The following is a 22315-nucleotide window of genomic DNA, read 5'->3' on the forward strand; positions in this document are numbered from 1 at the left end:
ATCATCCATCGGAACCTATTGGGCCAGGGAGGAGGACGGAACTGGCATTATAGTACATCAGTGACTCAATCTTCTGAAAGTATAACTCCATCAGGCTGATCTTGGGGCATTGAACCAGACACACCTTCAGGGTCACCAAAATCAATCTGTTACTTCTGTGGTGTTCACCTGTGTCCAACAAAAATGACAACACACCTTTCAGTGAAAAGACCTTGCTGAAATATCCAGTGCCATGTTGTTCTAGATGGTGAGTGAGACACTGAAGATTAATCTCTTTCTAGATAATCATTTTCTATCAGTTTGGAATAAAACACTTAAGTTTCGGGATGAATGATGCTTGAGTTTGTTTGACATCCTCCCAGTTTTTTTGTTTTACTGTTGAAGTAGCCAGATATTTGACCATCCTAAATGGCAGCTTTGGCTGAGTGGCGGGCCTGTGTCTTGAAGTTCAGAAAACGTCTTGTCGTTGCCTTCAATTTTGATTTAAACGTTTGTGCTCTTTTCCAGGCCTGTTTTGATTTGTAGCTGCAATGTTTTTGGTTGCAGTCTGTGTACCTTGAAACTACAGGTCGTCTGGGTTCTAGACTGTATTGAGTTCCAATTTCTAGCTTTAGCTATTCCAGTTACTTCGTAGAGGTCTGAGTTTGCATTATAATATTAGATATTTGCCACAGGGTTTAGGGTTGAGTTTTTAGTATCTCTAATAATCCACTACATTAGGGTTTTCCAGTTGGCTTCAAGACTCAGAAGATGAAGTCTCCTATGTTTTGTTTATAGTGCCCAACTGTGAAATCTGATGAAAAGCTTTGTGATTTTGAAGGTTTGAAAGTTAATGATACTTGAGATATTATATTGATAGCACCACAACTGTCTCTAGTTCGAGAAAATGGTGACCTCCCTGTAATAGGGACAGGGCGACCATGTTTGAACAATATTCAGAGTAGCTTGTAGCCACTTGCCTCTCAAACTGATTGATTCATTTTGTTTTGCATAATTAGAATTTAGACTGCTGGGGCCAGTAATGTCCTCAAGCATATGTGTGACTACCAAAGGTTGTGGTATGTATCACACCCGCTGTTTTCGAGCATTACTTTGTGGATGTAAAATTCTAGTCATGATCCTCATGTTGCCCTTAATGTCTGGATTATTTACACTTTTTTGCCACCTTCCAGTAGGACACATCTTTCTTGCTTTATATTTCCAAACGTGTACTTGCCGCATGGAAAGCAAAGCTGAAGAGAAAATGTAAATTATTTTGGTCTTAATGTTAACTCCCTGCACCAAGATCAAACCCCTGGGCTATTGTCCCGGTTTAGCTATTGCAATAGGGTCAATTATGTTTGTCATGATATAACTTCTGTGTTTGTATATTGCAAAGGTTTTAAACAACCAGAATATATAATGTTCTCTCCACTTCAGTATATGCTCCTCTGCCATGGCATAATGATTTTAAGGACCCCAGGCACAGCTTCTAATTGTGTATAGGTTGTATCCTTTGTCAGCATCTGGATGGGGGCTATCAAATATAGTCTTTCCCAGAGATAAAGTCTGGAGACTGACAGCATTTAGTAATGTCTTAGTTTACAGTGACCGAACATCGATTTGTCTGTAATGTATGTGAAAAGGTTCAATATTGGTGGTGGTTTGGATACCTTTGACAAGAGGTAGATGCTATTGGTTTTTGTTTGTTTAAGTTGACTGTTTTATATTTTTCTTTTTCACGTTCAAGAACCATGGGCTTGTAATGTATTCACATTTTTATTGTATATTGATAATACTGATGTAACGTACAATTCACCAATGTATATGTAGGGGAATTACTCTCCCTATCACTGCACTTGATTACAAGCTGAATGACTAAAGCATTACATTTAAAACTTAATAAAAAAAAAAAAAGCTTTCAGAAAATAATGCATTTCTCGATCTTGTCTCACTCTACAAGGATACTGATCTACTGTTCAGTGTCCGCTTTCTCCTACATTCAGTAGTCAACATTTCTATGAATGCCTCTGACTGGGAGTAGACATTATAATATGTACAAGTTACTCAGCAGTAATTCTCCTACTACTAGCCCTCACATTATTTTATTTATATATATATATGTTCGATGGCATGTGTAGCTGCAGATACACATGCTGTGCATATCCCGCCATCTAGTGTTGGGATCGGAGTGTTACAAGTTGTTTTTCTTCGAAGAAGTCTTTTCGAGTCACAAGATCGAGGGACTCCTCCCCTTTCGGCTCCATTGCGCATGGGTGTCGACTCCATCTTAGATTGTTTTCTTTCCGCCATCGGGTTCGGACGTGTTCCTCTTCGCTCCGTGTTTCGGTTCGGAAAGTTAGTTAAATCTCGGAAAATTTGACGGTATTGTTTGCGTTCGGTATCTGGTTAGTTATAGCAGATCGACACCGAATAAAAGAAGAGCTCTGGTAGCCCTTCGGGGCTTCTATCCCCCGGCGGGGCCTCGTCGGCCCGACCGCATACGTCTTCAAGGCTCATGGAACGGACCCCATTCCGCTTCAGCCCCGAATGCCACAATAAGTATCCTTACACAGATCAGCATTTGGTCTGTAATTTGTGTTTGTCCCCCGAACACAAAGAGGATACTTGCGAGGCCTGTCGGGCATTTCGGTCGAAGAAGACGCTACAGGACAGGAGAGCTCGAAGGCTTCAAATGGCATTGACGCCGTCAGGACACCACGACGTCGAAGAAGAGGAGACTTTCTCCATTGCCCACTCAGACTCGAACGAGGCCGAAAGTGAGCAGCCGGCGAAAACCGTGAGTAAACCTGCCCCGGCCAAAACTCACGCCAAAATCATGAAGGCCCAGGGGACGCCATCGCCAGCAGGCCATGGCTTAACCCGTAAACTCGGTGACCAACCATCGGCACCGAAAAAGGGCACACACGTGTCGAAGACATCCGACTCCGGTCGAGATACCGGCACAGAGTATACTCGGCACCGAGATACTGGCTCCGACCAAACTCAACACCGAGATACCGGCTCCGAGCAAAGTCGGCACCGAGAGATCGGCGCCCCGAAACCGAAAAAGACTGTGGAAAAAGTTTCAGTGGCGAAACACCCAGCATCGGAGCTGAAACAAAGTGCTTATTCCGAAGAACAAGGCCTTTCAGCACAACTACAAGGCCATAAATTTGGACAAGAATTAGAGATGGGGGAGCCAGACTATACACAAAGAAGGCTCCATATTCAAAAAGATACAGGGAAAATAAGAACTCTTCCCCCTATTAAAATGAAAAGGAAACTTGCTTTCCAAGATACAGAGAAACAGCCAAAAGCAAAGGTGGCGAAAGAAAAAACTCCACCACGTTTTTCGCCACAACCATCTCCACAGCACTCACCGCAACTATCACCAATTGCAACACCCCCTATGATGCAATCTCCAACGCACAGAGGGATGACCCAGGATGACCCAGATGCATGGGATCTAAATGATGCACCAGTATCTGACAATAGCCCAGAATGCTATCCGGCAAGACCGTCACCACCTGAAGACAGTACTGCTTACATGCAGGTGGTGTCCAGAGCAGCTACTTTTCACAATGTAGCACTGCATGCTGAACCTATTGAGGATTACTTTTTATTTAATACTTTGTCGTCAACACACAGCCAGTAGCAGAGTCTGCCGATGTTACCAGGGATGTTAAAACCCGCAAAACAAGTGTTTCAAGACCCCGTCAAATGCAGAGCCATTACACCTAGGGTGGAAAAAAAAGTACAAGCCTCCCCCTACGGACCCAGTGTACATCACGCAACAACTAACACCTGACTCAGTGGTAGTCGGCGCAGCACGCAAAAGGGCAAACTCAGACTTCTGGGGATGCACCACCACCCGACAAGGAAAGTCGAAAGTTTGATGCAGCTGGGAAAAGAGTTGCAGCACAGGCAGCCAATCAATGGCGCATTGCCAATTCACAGGCTTTATTACAGGGCTCATTGGGATGAAATGCAGCATTTTATTGAACATCTTCCCAAGGAGTTTCAAAAGCGTGCACAGCAAGTGGTGGAGGAGGGCCAAAGTATCTCCAACAACCAGATATGATCGGCAATGGATGCAGCGGACACAGCCGCCAGGACTGTGAGTACAGCGGTCACTATTCGGAGACACACATGGCTCCGCACCTCCGGATTTAAGCCAGAGATCCAACAGGCTGTGCTTAATATGCCTTTTAATGGACAACAGTTGTTTGGGCTGGAGGTGGATACAGCTATAGAGAAGCTAAAGAAGGACACTGACACGGCCAAAGCCATGGGCGCGCTCTACTCCCCACAGAGCAGAGGCACCTTTAGAAAGCCACACTTTAGAGGGGAGTTTCGAGCCCAAAGCACAGAACCCTCAACCTCACAAGCCAGACCCACATACCAGGGCCAGTATCAAAGAGGAGGCTTTCGGGGACAATATAGAGGTGGACAGTTCCCTAAAACCAGAGGGAAATTCCAAAGCTCAAAAACCCCACAAACTAAACAGTGACTTCAATGTCACAAATCCCCAACACATAACACCAGTGGGGGGGAGCCTCACAGAATATTACAAAAATTGGGAAGAAATAACTACAGATTTGTGGGTCCTAGCCATTATCCAACATTGTTATTGCATAGAATTCCTACAATTACCACCAAATGTGCCTCCAAGAACACACAACATGTCCAAACAGCACTTGGATCTATTACAACTAGAAGTCCAAGCGTTGTTACAAAAAGAGGCAATAGAACTTGTACCCAAACATCAGAAAGGAACAGGTGTTTATTCCCTGTATTTTCTAATACCCAAAAAGGACAAAACTCTGAGACCCATCTTAGATCTCAGAACACTAAATCTTTACATCAAATCAGATCACTTTCACATGGTAACACTTCAAGACGTGATCCCCTTGCTCAAACAACAAAACTACATGTCAACATTAGATCTAAAGGATGCTTACTTCCATATACCCATACATCCTTCACACAGGAAATACTTGAGGTTTGTAATCCAAGGAGTACATTACCAATTCAAAGTGCTACCATTCGGGATAACAACAGCACCAAGGGTATTTACAAAATGCCTTGCAGTAGTAGCGGCACATATCAGAAGACAGCACATACACGTATTCCCGTATCTAGACGATTGGTTAATAAAAACCAACACTCTGAAACAGTGTCTTCAACACACAAAATACGTCATAGAAACCCTTCACAAATTAGGGTTCTCAATAAACTACCTAAAATCACACTGACAACCGTGTCAAATACAACAATACTTAGGAGCGACAATCAACACAAAAAAGGGATTGCCACTCCAAGTCCACAAAGGGTACAAGCATTCCAAAATGCAATACAAAGCATGCACCCAAACCAACAATATCAAGTAAAATTAGTGATGAAACTTCTAGGCATGATGTCTTCATGCATAGCCATTGTCCCAAACGCTAGATTACACATGCAGCCCTTACAACAGTGCCTAGCGACACAGTGGACACAAGCACAGGGTCAACTTCAGGATCTAGTGTTGATAGACCGCCAAACACACACCTCGCTTCAATGGTGGAATCCTATAAATTTAAATCAAGGGCGGCCCTTCCAAGACCCAGTGCCTCAATACGTGATCACAACAGATGCTTCCATGGTAGGGTGGGGAGCACACCTCAACCAACACAGCATCCAGGGACAATGGGACCCTCAACAAAAACAACTTCATATAAATCAACTAGAACTACTAGCAGTGTTTCTAGCATTAAAAGCATTTCAACCACTAATAGCCCACAAACACATTCTTGTCAAAACAGGCAACAAGACAACAATGTATTACCTAAACAAACAGGGAGGCACACACTCAACACAGTTGTGTCTCTTAGTACAGAAGATTTGGCATTGGGCGATTCACAATCACATTCGCCTAATAGCGCAATACATACCAGGAATTCAAAACCAGTTAGCCGACAATCTCAGTCGAGATCACCAACAGATCCACGAATGGGAAATTCATCCCCAGATACTACAAACCTACTTCCAAAACTGGGGAACACCGCAAATAGACGTATTTGCAACAAAAGAAAACGCAAAATGCCAAAACTTCGCATCCAGCTACCCACAGCCTCACTCCAAGGGCAATGCGTTATGGATGAGTTGGTCAGGGAATATTTGCTTACGCTTTTCCCCTTCTCCCACTCCTTCCGTATCTAGTAAACAAATTGAGTCAAAACAAACTCAAACTAATACTAATAGCACCAACTTGGGCACGACAACCTTGGTACACAACACTACTAGACCTGTCAGTAGTGCCTCATATCAAACTACCAAACAGACCAGATCTGTTAACTCAACACAAACAACAGATCAGACACCCGAATCCAGCATCGCTCAATCTAGCAATCTGGCTCCTGAAGTCTTAGAATTCGGACATCTAGACCTTACACAAGAATGTATGGAGGTCATCAAACAGGCTAGAAAACACACTACAAGACATTGCTACGCAAATAAATGGAAACAATTTGTTTATTACTGTCATAATAATCAAATTCAACCATTACACGCGTCCGCGAAAAACATTGTAAAAGTCTAAGTTAGCTTTTTCATCCATTAAAATACATCTCACAGCAATTTCTGCCTATCTGCAAATTACACATTCAACTTCACTATTTAGAATTCCAGTCATAAAAGCATTTATGGAGGGTCTAAAAAGGATCATTCCACCAAGAACACCACCACTTCCTTCGTGGAACCTCAATATTGTATTAACACGACTCATGGGTCCACCATTTGAACCCATGCACTCTTGTGAGATTCAATACTTAACCTGGAAAGTAGCCTTCCTAATAGCTATCACATCTCTCAGAAGAGTAAGTGAAATACAAGCCTTTACCTTACAGGAACCCTTTATACAAATACACAAACATAAAGTGGTTCTACGCACAAATCCCAAATTTTTGCCAAAAGTTATATCACCGTTCCACTTAAATCAAACGGTGGAACTCCCAATGTTCTTTCCTGAACCAGACTCTGTAGCTGAAAGAGCATTACATACATTAGACATAAAAAGAGCACTAATGTAGTACATTGAAAGAACCAAACAAATTCGCAAAACAAAACAATTGTTTGTAGCTTTCCAAAAACCTCATGCAGGGAATCCAATATCCAAACAAGGCATTGACAGATGGATAGTTAAATGTATTCAAACCTGTTATGTTAAAGCAAAGAGAGAACTGCCTATTACACCAAAGGCACACTCCACTAGGAAGAAAGGTGCCACCATGGCCTTTCTAGGAAATATACCAATGACAGAAATCTGTAAGGCAGCCACATGGTCTACGCTTCATACATTCACTAAACATTACTGTGTGGATGTGTTAACAACACAACAAGCCACAGTAGAACAGGCAGTATTACGAACATTATTTCAAACAACTTCAACTCCTACAGGCTAAGCCACCGCTTTTGGGGAGATAACTGCTTACTAGTCTATGCACAGCATGTGTATCTGCAGCTACACATGCCATCGAACAGAAAATGTCACTTACCCAGTGTACATCTGTTCGTGGCATGAGACGCTGCAGATTCACATGCGCCCTCCCCGGGAGCCTGTAGCCGTTATAAGTTCATAAAAATAAACTTGTACATTTGTAAATTTGTAAATATAACACTTTTAATCACATTATGTACATACATACTTACTCCATTGCATGGGCACTATTACTATATACACAACTCCTACCTCACCCTCTGCGGGGAAAACAATCTAAGATGGAGTCGGCGCCCATGCGCAATGGAGCCGGAAGGGGAGGAGTCCCTCGATCTTGTGACTCAAAAAGACTTCTTCGAAGAAAAACAACTTGTAACACTCCGAGCCCAACACTAGATGGCGGGATATGCACAGCATGTGAATCTGCAGCGTCTCATGCCACGAACAGATGTACACTGGGTAAGTGACATTTTCCATATATGTTCGGTGGCAGCTACACATGCCACCAAACGGAAAATGTCACTTACCAAGTGTACATCTGTTCGTGGCTCGAGACGGATGCATTTTCACAAGTTATAACCTCGTAGCCATATGATAAATTCTGTTGTCCTCTGTTATTATCTCACAGATGGCTCCAAGGCTTTCCCCTCAAAGGGAAGCTATGACTAGGGCTCGGTTCTTATACCTCCCTTTTTGGGCCATTTCATCTGGTTCTTCCTGAGTTTGCAGAAGATGCACTATCCTTCTATGCTTTGGCATAGCTTGCTCTATGTGTGTACACACCACACTTTTCAAAATTCATATCTTTATATTTTGTTTGAACCAGGTCTCCCCAGAAACAAATGAAACAGCCAACTTTCCAAGGCATGTCTGCCTGTGTTTCTGGGCTGGAAGAAAGGTCTCTCTCTTTAAATACTGATGGGAACCACAGTACTAGTAGATTTGACAATCTTTTTATCACAAGAAATGTTTGGTGACCCTATATCGCAAAAATAGATAAGTAAGAATTATTGAACTTCTGTAGAAAACTGTGTTCTGGTTGCAAAAGCCGCCAACCCCCCCGCACCTTTTGCCCGTTTTTTTTAATGCTACTTTGAAGTGCACGGAGTTCCTGATAACCAGGTCCTCTGTGCCAGTGTACCTTCCCCAACACAAGACACCTTGTCACTTGATCCCAAAGTGGCCAGGTGCTTTAGCACCTCTGTTAGTCTCTAGTGAATGGTGTCTCTGTTACCTAAGGCAAGGGTACTAAAGATGATCCCCCAAGAGCTGCAGCACAACTTGTGCCACTTTAAGGGACACAAAACCAAATTCCTTCAGACTGTCACTTCAGCATGCTTAACAAGGTGCTCCAAAAAGTGAAAACCCAACAAGGCAACACTGCCTGTTATACTTGGAGGTCACCCCTCTAGCAGGCCTTATAACCCTAAGGCAGGGTGCATTATATTACAGGGGAGGGCATATCTGCATGAGCGTATTTGGCCCTGCTATTTCTTTGTTAATTCTTAGATATAGTAAGTGTTCAGGGAAACCTGTGCTGGACACTGGTCAATACAAGTTCTCCAGCTACACGATGGCTTCACTGAAAATAGGGATGTTTGGTATCAAGCATCTTGTATTAATAAACCCTCACTGATTCCAGTGATGAATGTATTAATACATGCACCCATAGGGCACCTTAGAGGTGTCTCCTAGAAACCTTCTAACCACTGGTGGGCCGACTGACCAGTTTCCGTCACTAACAGATTAGTTTCTCACCCCTCAGGGGTCAGAGCCTTTGCTCTCGGGCAGTCAGGAACAAAGCCTGCTCTGGCAGGGGTGTTAACACACACCTTCCAAGAGGATGACATGCAAATCTGCATTCCAAGGCAGAGGCGCTTCAAGGACGCCCTCTGCCCTTGGTATGCAGATCTGGCTTCCCTCAGGAGGGAGATGCCGTCCTCTCCCCTCCCACTTCCACCCCACCCTGCGGGTTCATTTGGCTCCTGGACAGGCGGGAAAATTAGCTATGCAGGAGGCATGTTGCATTTGCAGGCTGGACACACCTCTAGGATGAGCAGCCTGAGAGGAACTCATCCTTAGGAATTCCACCATCTTGCCTTGTGTGAATTATGAATTCTGGGACAGGGTGATGCCCCCCCCTCCCCCCCACCCCCCAAGGAAGTGGTCATCTATGGGGCATAGAGTCCCTAGGGGTAAGTATCCCATTGGCTACTACTCTTCACTCCCCTTAAGGACCCAAAATTGAGTGGTGGGGTGGGGTGATACCAGGACATCAGTTTCCTGCTGACCTACGAAGAACACTCAAGAGCTGCAAAAGAGGAGACTGAGGAAGAAGCAACTGACTTGTCACCAGCCCGGCTAGCCTGGCTGCTATTCCCGCTGAATTGTGCCAAAGTCGTCTCATCCTGCAAGCTGCTGTGCCTCCAAAAGCCTGGGAGAAATGCCTGCTTTCAAGAAAGACCCAAGAACTCCAGTGGAGCAGTGAAGCTGCTTCCTTGCATCCTGCAGGCACCCCAAGAGACCTGAGAGGGCTCCTGTAGGAAAGTGCCCCTTTTTGACATGGTCACCCCCACTTTCTGCCTAGTAGTTGATGCAATTTTGACTGAAAGTGCACTTGGGTTCTGCTAACCAGGTCCCAAGTGCAAAATATCATAAATAAAACTGTGCAATTGTTTCCCAGTTGGCAATACCTTTGGCCCCCTGTACGTCTCAAATAAGTGTTACCCCTGGTAATAGGGTATTGATACCAAAGAGGGTCCCCAAGGACTGCAGCATACATTGTGCCACCCTCCAGACTCCTCACCTAGCACATGCAGACTGCCATTGCAAACATCATGTCTTGGTGCAGCTAAAAGTGAAAACATAACATGGCACACAACCTGTGAGCCATGTCCCCTAACACTGCATGCAGTTTATGTAAGTCATCCCTACAACAGGCCTTAAGGCTCTAAGGCTGGGTGTGTTATGTTACTCCTGAGAACATATCTGCACAAGCAGATATGCCTTGCTATGTCTTTGTCGATTCTTAGACATAGTGAGTGAAGAGGGAAGCCATTTTTATTACATGTACTGGGCACTGGTAACTAGAAGTTTCCCAGCTACATGATGGCTTGACTGGAAATAAGGGTGTTTGGTATCTAACATCTCGTAATAATAAACCTCACTGATGCCAGTGATGGATTTATTAATGTATGCACCCAGAAGGCACCATAGAGGAGATGACCCCTGAAAACCTACCAACTACCTGTGTGGGGACTGACTAGTTTTAGCCAGCCTGCCACCATCAGACACAAATCTGACCTCCTTGGATGAGAGCCCTTGCTCTCTGGTGGTCAGTGTCAAAGCTTGGTCTGGGAGAGGTGCTTGCATACCCCTCCCAGCAGGATGACCTGTGAATCTACATTCCAAGGCAGGGTCTTCAAAGAAGCTCACCACCCTTGGTATGCAGATCTGGCTACACTCAGATAAGAGATAAGTCACTGACCCCCCTCCACCCCCCCCCCCCCCCCCCACCTCCACCCTCATGGTGTGAACACAATTTTTAAAAATCATGGTATTTGCAGATTTAGGAACTCTGGTACAGGGCTATGCCCACTACCATCAGGAAATGGCCATATAGGTGGTGTTGTGACCCCAGGGGTAATTAGCCCATTGTCTACTACTCTACACTCCCCGAAACGCCCCTAAATGAAGTATTTAGGGGATTCCCTAGCATCAGGAAAACAGATCCCTGCTGACCTAAGAAGGACACAGAAGAGCCGCGAGAGCAAAAGAAGAGGCACCTAACCTGGACCCAACACTGCCGACGTATCTGCTGCTCCTGCTGAATTGCGCCAAAGTCGTCTCATCCTGCAGCTGGTATGCTATGCCTCCAAAGCCTGGGAAGACTGCCTGCCTTCAACAAAGACTCAGGAACTCCTATGGAGCAGCGGAGCTTCTTCCCTCCATCTTGCAGGCACCCCAAGAAGAACTGAGAGGACTCCGTACCCCCTGAAACTTGACACCTGAAAGCACCACTGCACTGTGCTGCACAGTCTGAGTTGAAGTGGACCAACTTAGCCAGATTGGTTTACCAGCCCTCCAGAGACGAAGCCCACTTTGGACTTGCCCACTGTGGACTCACGGTTGCCGCCTGCAGCCTCTGCATGCAGGCCTTTTCAACCGTGAGTGCTGCGGTGGAGAAAATCTGAAGCCTCAAGACACCTCTGCACCCTTTGTCCCTGGCCTGTGGAGAAGAGGACCTATGTCCGCGGGCATCCCAAGATTGCAACCCACACGTTGGTTCCCCTGACTGAATCCCTAGTCCTCACCTGCAGCATTTTTGCACCTGGACCGATCCCCTTTGACTAACTTTGGGCACCCAACACTGTACTACACCTCTGCACCCGGCTGCCCCAGTGCTGCCCGGTGTGATCCTGACCCTTGCCGAATACTCACCTTAAGTCCAGGAGATTGGTCCCATAAGTCGCTGTACTGTACCAGTTTGTCGCATTTGCCTTTCACCCCATATGACAACATTGCAACTTCTAAGAATTGCACTGTCTACTTTTCAAAAAGGTGAAGATTTCTCTTGAAAAACATACTCACTTAAAAGTATTGCTTCTGGTGCCAAAACATATTTAAAGATACTTGTTATTTTTGTAAATTGGTGTGGTCTCCTTCTCGAGTTGTATGTCTCATTTATTGACTGTGTGCGTATTTGCAGATGTCTCACACTCCTCTCTAATAAGTCTAAGACTGCTTGACCACACTACCCCCTACAAAAGAGCCCCTTGGGATTGCTGGAGCAAGCCCCTGTCCACTAGTAAGGGAACCCTTGGACTCTTTTTCACAGTATACCTCATTTCAATATACTATATAAAGAGCAAGCTTCCTCCAACTACCGGACTGCCAAAACCCAGAAAGCACTGCTGTATCCATGTTGCCTAGCCCGAGCTAAAGTGGGCAAATGATGCCAGTGTGGTCCCCCAGCCCTTCAGTGTCAAAGCCCACCTTGGACTTGCCTACTGTGGACTCACTGACGCAGCCTCTGTTTGCAGGCCCCTCCGACCGCAAATTCTCCGGTTGACGAAAATCAGACGCCTCAAGACACGTCTGCAGACATCACCCGTGGACCATGGAGAAGAGGACTTAAGGTGTCCCCACGTCCCGATCATCGTGAGAGCTGAGTCCACTTGCTGGTTCAGCCCGATTGGCCTCCCAGTCGAAACCTGCAGCCGCTTTTTCACCAGTCTGATCCCCATTGACTAACGTTGGGCACCTGACGATGAATAGCATCTCTGCATCCAGTGGCTCCAATGCTGCTCGAGGTGACCTGTTGGTACAGCCTTGGACCTTGCCCCATACTAACCTTAAATCCAGGCGATTGGTCCCTAAAGTCTCTGTGAAGTGACCGAATGCAGTACTTATTTTTCCCCCATAGGGTAACATTAGGCACCCGATGCTGAAAAGCACCTCTTCACCCAGCCTTCCCATTGCTGCCCAAGGTGACCTGTTGGTGCTGCCTTGGACCTTGCCCATACTTACCTTAATTTCAGGAGATTGGTCCATAAGTCACTGTACTATACCTTTATGCATTATTTGTCTTTCCTTCATAGGACAACTTGGCCACCTCTGATATTGTCGACTTTTAAAACCTGAAACTATTTGTTATGCAAAACATACTTACCTGATCGATGTAATTCTGGTGCCTAAATATATAAAGATATGTGTTATTTTTTTAAATAAATTGTTGTGGATCTTCTTATTGAGTCGTGTGCATCATTTATTGAATGTGTGGATATTTGCAGATGTCTCAAACTTCTCTCTGATAAGCCTAAGGCTGCTCAACCACACTACCCCCTAATAGAGCACCTTGGGATTGCTGGAGCAAGCCCATGTCCGCTAGTATGGAAACATCTGGACTCTGCCCAGTATATCTCATTTCGATATACTATATAAAGAGCCAGCTTCTTACAACTACAATCTAAGATCCACACAATCTAGAAGTATATTCTGTTATGCTGAATTCTGCAGGTAAAAATGGTGGCATTAAAATTGCCCTAAATTGGATAGTCCACAAGGTAGCTCTCGCTCAGCACTTTGCTTATGCTGCTTGTTTGGTCACTAATGTCACATACAGAATGGGATTCATAATCTCTTACTGAGCTTCTCTGCTGCCAAGAAACAATGGTGAACCTGCGGAATAATGCATATGCATAGCTGATTCAGCTATAGAGAGTGAAGAGGACGACCATGGATTCAGTCAGGTGCTGAACCATCTGTACTGTAAGCTCAGCTTGTGTTCCACCGCGAGCCATGGTGAAAGAAGTCTCAGTATAGGAACAAATTTCAGGTAATGCCTTCAGTGAACATGCTTTTGTATGCCATCCTGTGCATTTTATGTGTATAGATAAAATAAGAAATAGGACATCACATTCTTTTTAAATGCATTATGCTCTGTATGCAATCTTGAGCAAGCTAGTATTCCTTTTTATCTGCATTTTCCTCAGTTAGTCCCAAAGTCATTAGACTGGATTCAAAGGGAAGGAAGTCATGTGGGTTCTACTATCCTAACAATCTTATTTGTACTACAGGCCAGTGTCACACCTCCTTTGTTCTGAGTTTTTGTTCTGCCCACATTCTTTGTCGTCTCTCCACAACTTCAGATAGTTGCTTGTCCTTGGAGCCCTTTGATCATCTTCTCCCATTGTTTTGTGCTGTTTGATGTTACAGTGGGTGGCTCTATCAGGTTCTCGTGTAGGATTATGTTGGTTTGACATATGTTATGTTTAAAAAGTTGCCTGTTTTCTTCATGTATTTCTCTTTCCTTCCTTGCAGTATAAGACGAGTAAAGAAGGCAGTACAGTTGGTATCACTGTGTCCCATGCATCCATGCTGGCACACTGCCACGCCCTCACTCAGGCATGTGGGTACTCTGAAGGTATGTGGTATTTCTATTTTCTAAGAAACTCTAGAATGGTAGATTACATTTGTCCAAAGTAACTGGAATCCATTGCTGTTTCGAGGGATTGGGGGATTGCTGATTGATTACTATTTCTGCAGTTAGGGGAAGGCCATATTCACTGGAAACATGAGTGACTTTTTTGAAGCTGGCAAAGCCAGCATATGTGCTTTATATGTAGGAACAGCTCTCTGGTGAGAATTTGTGGGATTGTCCTAAGGATGCAGTATTAGCACTGATATGGAAGGTGGGGTTGGGGTGTTGGAGTGGAGATACAAGTATGTTACAAGTACTGTACCCCTGTTAAGAAAAATGTGACAAAATGATATTCACAATATTCTGCCAATAATTCAGGCATTCATAGTTTTGGAGGGCACCTGCATTACCTTTTTTCCGATTTTCAGATCATTATAACAGATTTCTAAAATGACCATGAATGGTAAGGAATCTCTTCTGGCAATAGAGGGTTCTGCAGCCTAGATAAGGGGCGTTTGTGTTTCTGTTATTTTGAAGTGAAGTAACCGCCAACTCTGGCATTTTTTAAGTTCCAACCTGTCCAGAAAGGGTAGAAACTACCAATTAATGATGGGAGTCTTTGCTGCTCTATATAGAAAGACACATATTAATTGTTTGGTGAAACTCTGACTCTCAGTTGTTGTGACTGAGTGAGAAATAACTCTAGAGAAAAGTTCACTTATAGTTTGCAGGGGGATAGCTTTGATGTGGGTTTGGGCTTCTTGACAGAACATTTTGTACTATTAATGTGCATATTTTGTTCAGCCCTGTAGTTCAAGTTTCTCTGCTTTCAGCTGAAACATTAACGAACGTCCTGGACTTCAAGAGAGATGCTGGTCTTTGGCATGGCGTCTTAACCGTGAGTGTTTGACAGCATGTACCATTTCAAATGCATGTATGTTATTTGTCCTTTGATGCACCACATTAACAGTGAATGAGATAATGTTATAAACTTGGAGCAATTGTGTTTTTCTGTATCAACATTGGATCTATAGTTTGATAATCTCAGGACAGACCCCTGCAGCGTACTTAGGCCTCTAGGACATTAGTTGAAGCTAGATACTTGGAAATGGATGCTGTTTCTGCGAGGAAGAAGCCTGCAGCATCTAATGTATTTCCCGTAAAAGCAAATTCTAACCACAAATTGTGTATCTAAAATATGTTCAGAAACCCGTGACTCAGAGCAATTCAGTTTACTGTGCTACCCTCCATAGTGAGCTGGGATCTCCTTTTTGGTGTTATCTGTAGCCAGATGTACCATTTAGCTTCTGATTTCATACATTTTCCTCTGTCTTTGTCTCATGCAGGGGTTCTCCTCTGCACTGTTTGATAAAGTGTGTTTGTCAGAGAAAGTCTCCCGATTGTAGGCTTCATGCCACTTCCCCAGTCTCTAATCAACCTCTTAGCCTACAAAACATAGTGCACATTACTGTTGTATGGGTTGAAAATATGAACTGCATGACATTTCCTAATCCAGCCTGAACATATCTAGCAATTTAGTAGAAACTTTCAAGTCCTTGCATGACTGCCAGTGGTAGATTTTCACACCTTGTAAAATGGTGATTATGTTTAGTGTGAATGGAGAAACCCTTAGTGAAATAAATTACTCACTTCTATACAGCTATAGACCAAAAGCAGGTGCATGCCGATTATAACCTTTAGGGGATAGGAAATGGAGATTATGCATTTTATTCACTTTTGATGCTGTTAGAGATTGTAGCTGGTTGTGAAAATATGCATGCCTCTGTTCTAATAGATGTGTAATCCCAAGGTGTATTTTGTTTTGTAGAATATCCCTAGATTTCAGCCTTTGGCTAAAAAAAATATATTTCCCATTAAAATACCAAGTGACACTCAAGAGACCACACATGCTCAAGCAGTATAAGATGACACTTTTAATGGTGACTTTTACTTCACAGAAGGTGCTGCCCGTGTTCCTTAAAGTTAGCTTCTGTCTGGCATGAGAGGCTCAAGGGTCTCTGATTCTTTGTGATTTTCAGTACATCTGGTTTCCTGTTTCACTTGATGATTCCAATTTTTAGGCCCTGCAGCCAATGTACATGTGCATTTCAATAGGCCGCAGGATTGGAGCATTCGTGTCTGGAAATCCACCCCACCTCTGCCTTGCAAATAGTTTTGAACTTATTTCCTGGTATGTTCAGGCTGTCAGTTGTCCTGAGGAGTATTGGTGTCCAGCAGCAGCTCCGTTATATCACCAAAGATGGAGGCTGAAAATCCTGACTTGACCTAGTCTCTTATAGACTCCATAGATTCTGAGAATAATAATGAATGAGTAAGCACAGGTCATTCTCCGCAGTCAGACCACCGTCTTCCTCAAGCAGGACACTGCTTTTGCTTGTAATCTAATGCCACTGTAGGCTGGATTTGTGTCTCCCTTCTTATACTTGACTGACTGCAATTCACCCACTTGCTAATTCGGTACCCATCCTTGACTTTCAACATGCACCTCTGTCAGTATCTTTGCCACCTTCATTTGCCATTCTTGCCCAGCTGGAGGAGTTTGAACAGGCACTGCTGCCTGGTTTCAGCTCCCTTTGGTTGATGCATCACTCGAACAGGCTGACAGTAGTCTGTCTTACTGCATTTGAACTGTGCCCCTTCATGGCCACATAACAATGCTAAGTTGGAGTCTTTTATATTTGGTACAAGAATTTAGATTACAACTTTACCTCACTGCCTTTCGCATATAACTTTTTAAAAAGTAGGCATAAGTCTTCAAGTCCGCCTTTACACAGACTGTCCCCCAAAATGACGGGTGCTCCAGTGGTGGGTCCCTGTCCCTCTAAATCTGATTTCAGCATATAGGAAGACAATGTGAGGAGTATTATTTCTCCTTTCTGTATGTGAATGGTAGAATATATCACCTTAGGGGTCCTTCACTGCTCATTCTCAATCACACTTTTACTCAGAGATTCACAAATCTGTGGAAGCATTGATCGTTAACTTATGCCTTTGGTGGACTTTTTGTTTTTTCACGAGAACAAGTATTTACAGCAATTCTGCTCTCTGAAGTTTCTGGTTTCCTGGAACACAAGAAGACCCATTCTATCTGTGATGGTGCTTCAGTCTCTATTCCTCACTTCCTCCCATTCTTCTTGATTTGTTGTTTTCTGAAACAGATACTAATGAACTTGATTGAGCCAGGGTGTGGTACGGTGATCTCCTCTGTATGTTCCTGTGTCCTCGTCTTCTGCTTCTGCTCAGGGAAGACCACATCTCGCAATGGGATGGACCCGTTCTGCAACTGAACCTCCAAAACACAACCCTCTTGCCTAGAGTTTGTGTAGTAAAATCTAAACTCATTTGACCTGCCGCTAGAAGGTGTCAATGTAATTTTGGTGTCCCTCTACGAAGACAGTTCATTTTGGTTTTCTGATGTTCTTCTAAACTCAGGTTGCTCACCTAGTGAATATTCCCCAGGTGTCTGACTGGATCTGGAAACTTAAAAGCAGTACTTCTGCATCTGGTAGGTGACATCGTGCACATGAAAACACCACCCATGCGTGCTGTTCGTCCCTTTCTTTCCACACCTACAGATGCATATCTAGAGCTATTACTTCGTCTTTTCAGATTTGTTTTCGCCCAAATTTGTAAATGTTCCAGCATATCACCTCCAAAGATGACAGGGTTTAATCTGTGTACAAACTGTTGCAACTAGATGTAGGTGAAAGACCCTTACGAGATTTGTCTCTGGTGCATGGGGTTAGAACACGACTCCAAGATCTGCGACCACTGAGCCCTTTTAAATCCAAAGGTCATATGGGACTGCAAGCGAAACTGTTGCCAAACACTCCACTCAGTGATCGGTCGAATTTGAAAGGAAGATTCTGTTCCCAATCCCAAATTTGTTCCCGTGGCATATATTGAGCACGATCGAAGTAGTTTAGTAAGTCCAAGAAGAAACGCAAGCAATCCAATTGAAAATACCTCATTTCTGCCATTCTCTAACTCCAGAGATGACACAAGGGTGTCCAAATGCTATCTAGTCTCACTGTCAATCCCCTATGGAATCATTTCTGAGCTTGGTACCAATGCACTTGAATTTCAGGGTCCATCAGTGATGTTGCAACAAGTCGAGGTCTTTAGTAGGCTATGCTGTGCATTTCAGCACTTAACCAGTTACCTCTTGCCTGCTTTTGCAAATTCGCAAGTAGGTGCCAGTCCGTGACTTGCATTTAGCCTCGTATTTTGTTCACGGAACTTCGTCCAGCTGCGCTTTGTTTTTACTTCAAATCGTGGCCCCATTCTGTAAATTACCTCAGCAATCTCTGCTTGCCCCATATTGGTAATTCTCCAGAATCTAGTGCTGGGCTCTGTTTTTGTCGCAGCTCCAATCATTTGAGGATCACCAAAGAGAACAGAGCTGCCACATAAAGATGGAGCACTGCATCCTAGTTTGGTGAAGACAGTAGTAGGATAAATGCAAGTCACGGACTGGAACAAGTGGGTAGATCAAGAGCAGATTTGCTCCACCACAGGCTCACAAGCTTCCTAGCTCTTTCGTGCCGTGGTTAGAAAGACAACTTCTAGGCCATCTGGGACAATGTACAGCTCAGTCCCCCACCTCTCCAGCACTGGCAGCTGCAAAACTCTCTTTACTGTATCCCTTCAAACACAAAGCCATCCATTCAGAGGCAGGATCCAATATTTCCCCCTAGGGTGAAAAGTTGTCACTTCAGAAAAGTCAGACATCAAATTTTCCACCGGGGCTACACCTTCCCTTCCTTTCTACCCTGCTGCACCTTACACCACTGTCAGAGTAGCTGACGGAGGACCATACATCTATTTTGTTGCATAATGCGCATTCCAGCCTCGGAAGTGTGAGCTGGATGCTACTTTATTGTGCTGAAGAAGGGCGGGGGCTTTGTTGTATTTTATATCTTCGCCCATTCAGTGCTTTCTATGGAAAGTCATATTCAAGATGCTCATACCAGCCTAGACCCTGTCTCATCTAAACGCTGAAGACTGTATTTTAGCATTGGAAATACTGAACACTTATTTCCATATCCCTTTTCTGCAAGCCTCAAGCGCTATCTGCGGTTCACAGTGGGCCTGGGGCATTTCCACAGTGCTCCCTGTTGGCCTCATCAGTGCCCCTTGGGTGTTCTCGTAAGTGATGGCGGAGGCCACAGCACACCTTTGAAGGTTGGGGGTTCTAGTCTTCGCCTACCTCATTGACTTGCTGTTAAAGGTGGGATCAAACTTGGCATTCAGTCATAGGTCACTGCCAGACGACAGCAAACCTCCTAACATTGTTGGGGATCACTACCAATATGTCACAGGTAAACCTGGCTCCTTCGCAGACACTCCAGTACTTTTTCCTGCCATTTTTATGGAACGGAAGGTTTAGGACATTCAGGGTATGATGCAGATCTTTCCATCTCTGTTCTGAATCTCAGTGAGAATGAATCTGAGTCTGCTGGGCCTCTGAGGCTGCTGGACCTGCTGGCCTCCTGCATCCTACTGGCATATGCAGGCTCTGCGGGGGAATTTGCAGTCCCAGTGGGCACAGCACCAGTTGACTCTGTCAGATTGTACATAGATTTCACAGGAGACTACAAAGAATCCCAAGTGGTGACTTATAGACCTTGTTTGGGTCCGTGGCAGACCCTTCTCCTTACCCTACCCAGATTTGGCAGTGTTGACAGATAAATCTGTTCTTGGCTGAGGAGACCAACAGGGAGAGGCGTAAATCAGAAAGCCAGTTCCACTTCAGTTTGTTTGAGTTGAACTTCCTTGGTGTTTAAGGCCATCTTGCTGACCATCAGATGAAGGCTGCTGCAGGTGTTTACAGACAACACTACCACCATATGGTACTACAACAAAAAGGGTGGTGCCTGGAAATCGCCAGGGAATTTCTCTTTTGGTGGACCACCTGGCAGGCTCTTTGTAGGGAAACATGCTTTCTGCAGGATAACCCCGACGTTTTGCCCCCATTTCGACTACTAGGTACTGGTCTAATGATTCTGAAATGCCCTGAGCCCTGGTAATCTGGACTCAGTGCATGTTCCCTGATCCTCAAAACTGTGTATGTTTAAATGTACCCAATTGGGATCACATAACTTACTTATAAGTCCTTAATATATGGTACTTAGGGCCTATAAGTGAATGTGTGCCCTCAGGAACTGCAGCATTTGTGGGACACGTTAAAACATGGCTGGTTTAAACATTAACTTGACTTTGCCATTTAAGGTAATGGCAAAGCCCTGTTCTCCCATTTTAATATATATGTCACCCCTAAGGGTACACCTTTCGAGCCCCGAGGCAGAGTGCTGTATATTAAAAGGTGGAGAATGTGCTTTTACAAGTTCTAGCAATTAAAACCCTAAATTGTCCCTTTTATTGTGGAAATACTAGAGCCGTATTGGCAAGTACAGCGTTACAGGCGGACACTCCCAGCCCTGCTAATTTCTGAGTGGGACTGCTAAAGTTGGTACTATAAGGTATCAAAATAAACCGTTCATTAAATCTGTTTGAATGGGTAAATCGAATCTAATGTCACTAGTGGGCAACCGAGTTGGCAACTTTAGAAGTTGCCACTGGTTGCTCAAGATTTCCAGTGCCCATTAATGTTTGTAGACTAGTAATGTCCCCTGAGACCTTTTTCTGCCCTCCTGGGAAGATGTGTGAACGAGTCCCAGGAAAGGTAACAGTAGTGGCCTGCCACTGGAGGAGGTGTTACATCGTCGTGGCAGGAAGCCATACATGTGTTTTCCCAAATGGCAAGCTTCAAAGGAGCAGCTACCTTTGAAGGGCAAATAGTGAACACTTGGGAGAGGGGCTGCCCTACTATTTCGGTAGGCAGACTAGCACTCGGGCAGGAGAGGGGAAACCAGTTGCCAAACTGATTTTTCAGGGTGTGTAGCTCCCTTGGTAGCTACACCTCTTCGTTGAACTAGGGATCTCTATACACAAAGAGAAGGGTTCTGCCATGTTGGACGTGGGCAGTATTGAAAATTCTGGGAAAGCCAAATGCACACAAGTGGTCATCAAGAGGGCATTTTCTGGGCATAAAAAGGGCACTGCTGGCACCCAGAACTCCGATCTTGCAGCCTGGAGAAGAGGACCAAAGAAATAATGCCCTACTGCACCAAGGATCTGGCAAAGAGAGACTGCAACAGTGTGTATTGCACCTACTGATCCTGGTGGCAAGCAGAGGAGAAGGGACTGTGCCTGCTCATGGAGAAATTGCTCCCAAGCCGAGCCAAAGTAAAACGTTCTAACAAGAGTTAGTAGGCTAACCTCCTGTTCACAGTACAGGGTCATAACACATGAAGAAGCCTGTTAAACGAGTTGGTAGCCCAGGTATTCACATTGCCACTCCACAATGGCGTGCAGCACCATGGACCAGAAAGCAGTGCTCAAAGTTACACCTGAGTCTGCTGGACCCAGGACAGTCATCAGAGTGCAGCTTGATTGCATAGAAGGCACGTTATCACCCAAGGAAGGATTTGCCCGTGACCAGGATACCAGGTGACTAGTAGCTAATTCGAGGGACATCAGCCTCTATGACCAAGAGCACTTCATGATTCGTGGACCAAAGAGTAGCCGCAGGAAGACTTGCATCGCCTCCACAGCATTTTTGAGCATCTTCAGCATCCTATATCACTTGCATCAGGTCAGCTTCCCAAGGAGTCTATGGCATGGAGATAAAAATGCCTTGAACTGACTGGGGGCCAGCTGTTCCTCACAGATAACTTTTTCTGAGGATCTTGCTGGTCCCCCTGACTGGCCACCTGCCCGAGTCAGTCCCCTAAAGTAACTGCATTTATACCTATCCACGTTTTCCTTAAAAAAGGTTCTGTCAGATTGTTTAAATTTGCCAATGCCTGTTTGCAGGTAAATGAAAAAACACATATTTGCTATACCTTGTA

At 44.6% G+C, this 22315-nt stretch overlaps 1 protein-coding gene across 1 annotated transcript in view; it reads left to right on the forward strand.

Annotated features, from left to right (window-relative positions):
• Positions 1-22315, forward strand: part of DIP2A (disco interacting protein 2 homolog A) — a 637392-nt gene that overhangs the window by 271499 nt on the left and 343578 nt on the right. Inside the window, exons 13-14 of the mRNA XM_069225498.1 lie at positions 14282-14384; positions 15215-15279. Of these exons, the coding sequence (XP_069081599.1) occupies positions 14282-14384; positions 15215-15279 (168 nt within the window). The remainder of the gene's footprint in view (positions 1-14281; positions 14385-15214; positions 15280-22315) is intronic.

Source organism: Pleurodeles waltl, chromosome 3_1, assembly GCF_031143425.1.
Source record: "Pleurodeles waltl isolate 20211129_DDA chromosome 3_1, aPleWal1.hap1.20221129, whole genome shotgun sequence".
NCBI lineage: Eukaryota > Metazoa > Chordata > Amphibia > Caudata > Salamandridae > Pleurodeles > Pleurodeles waltl.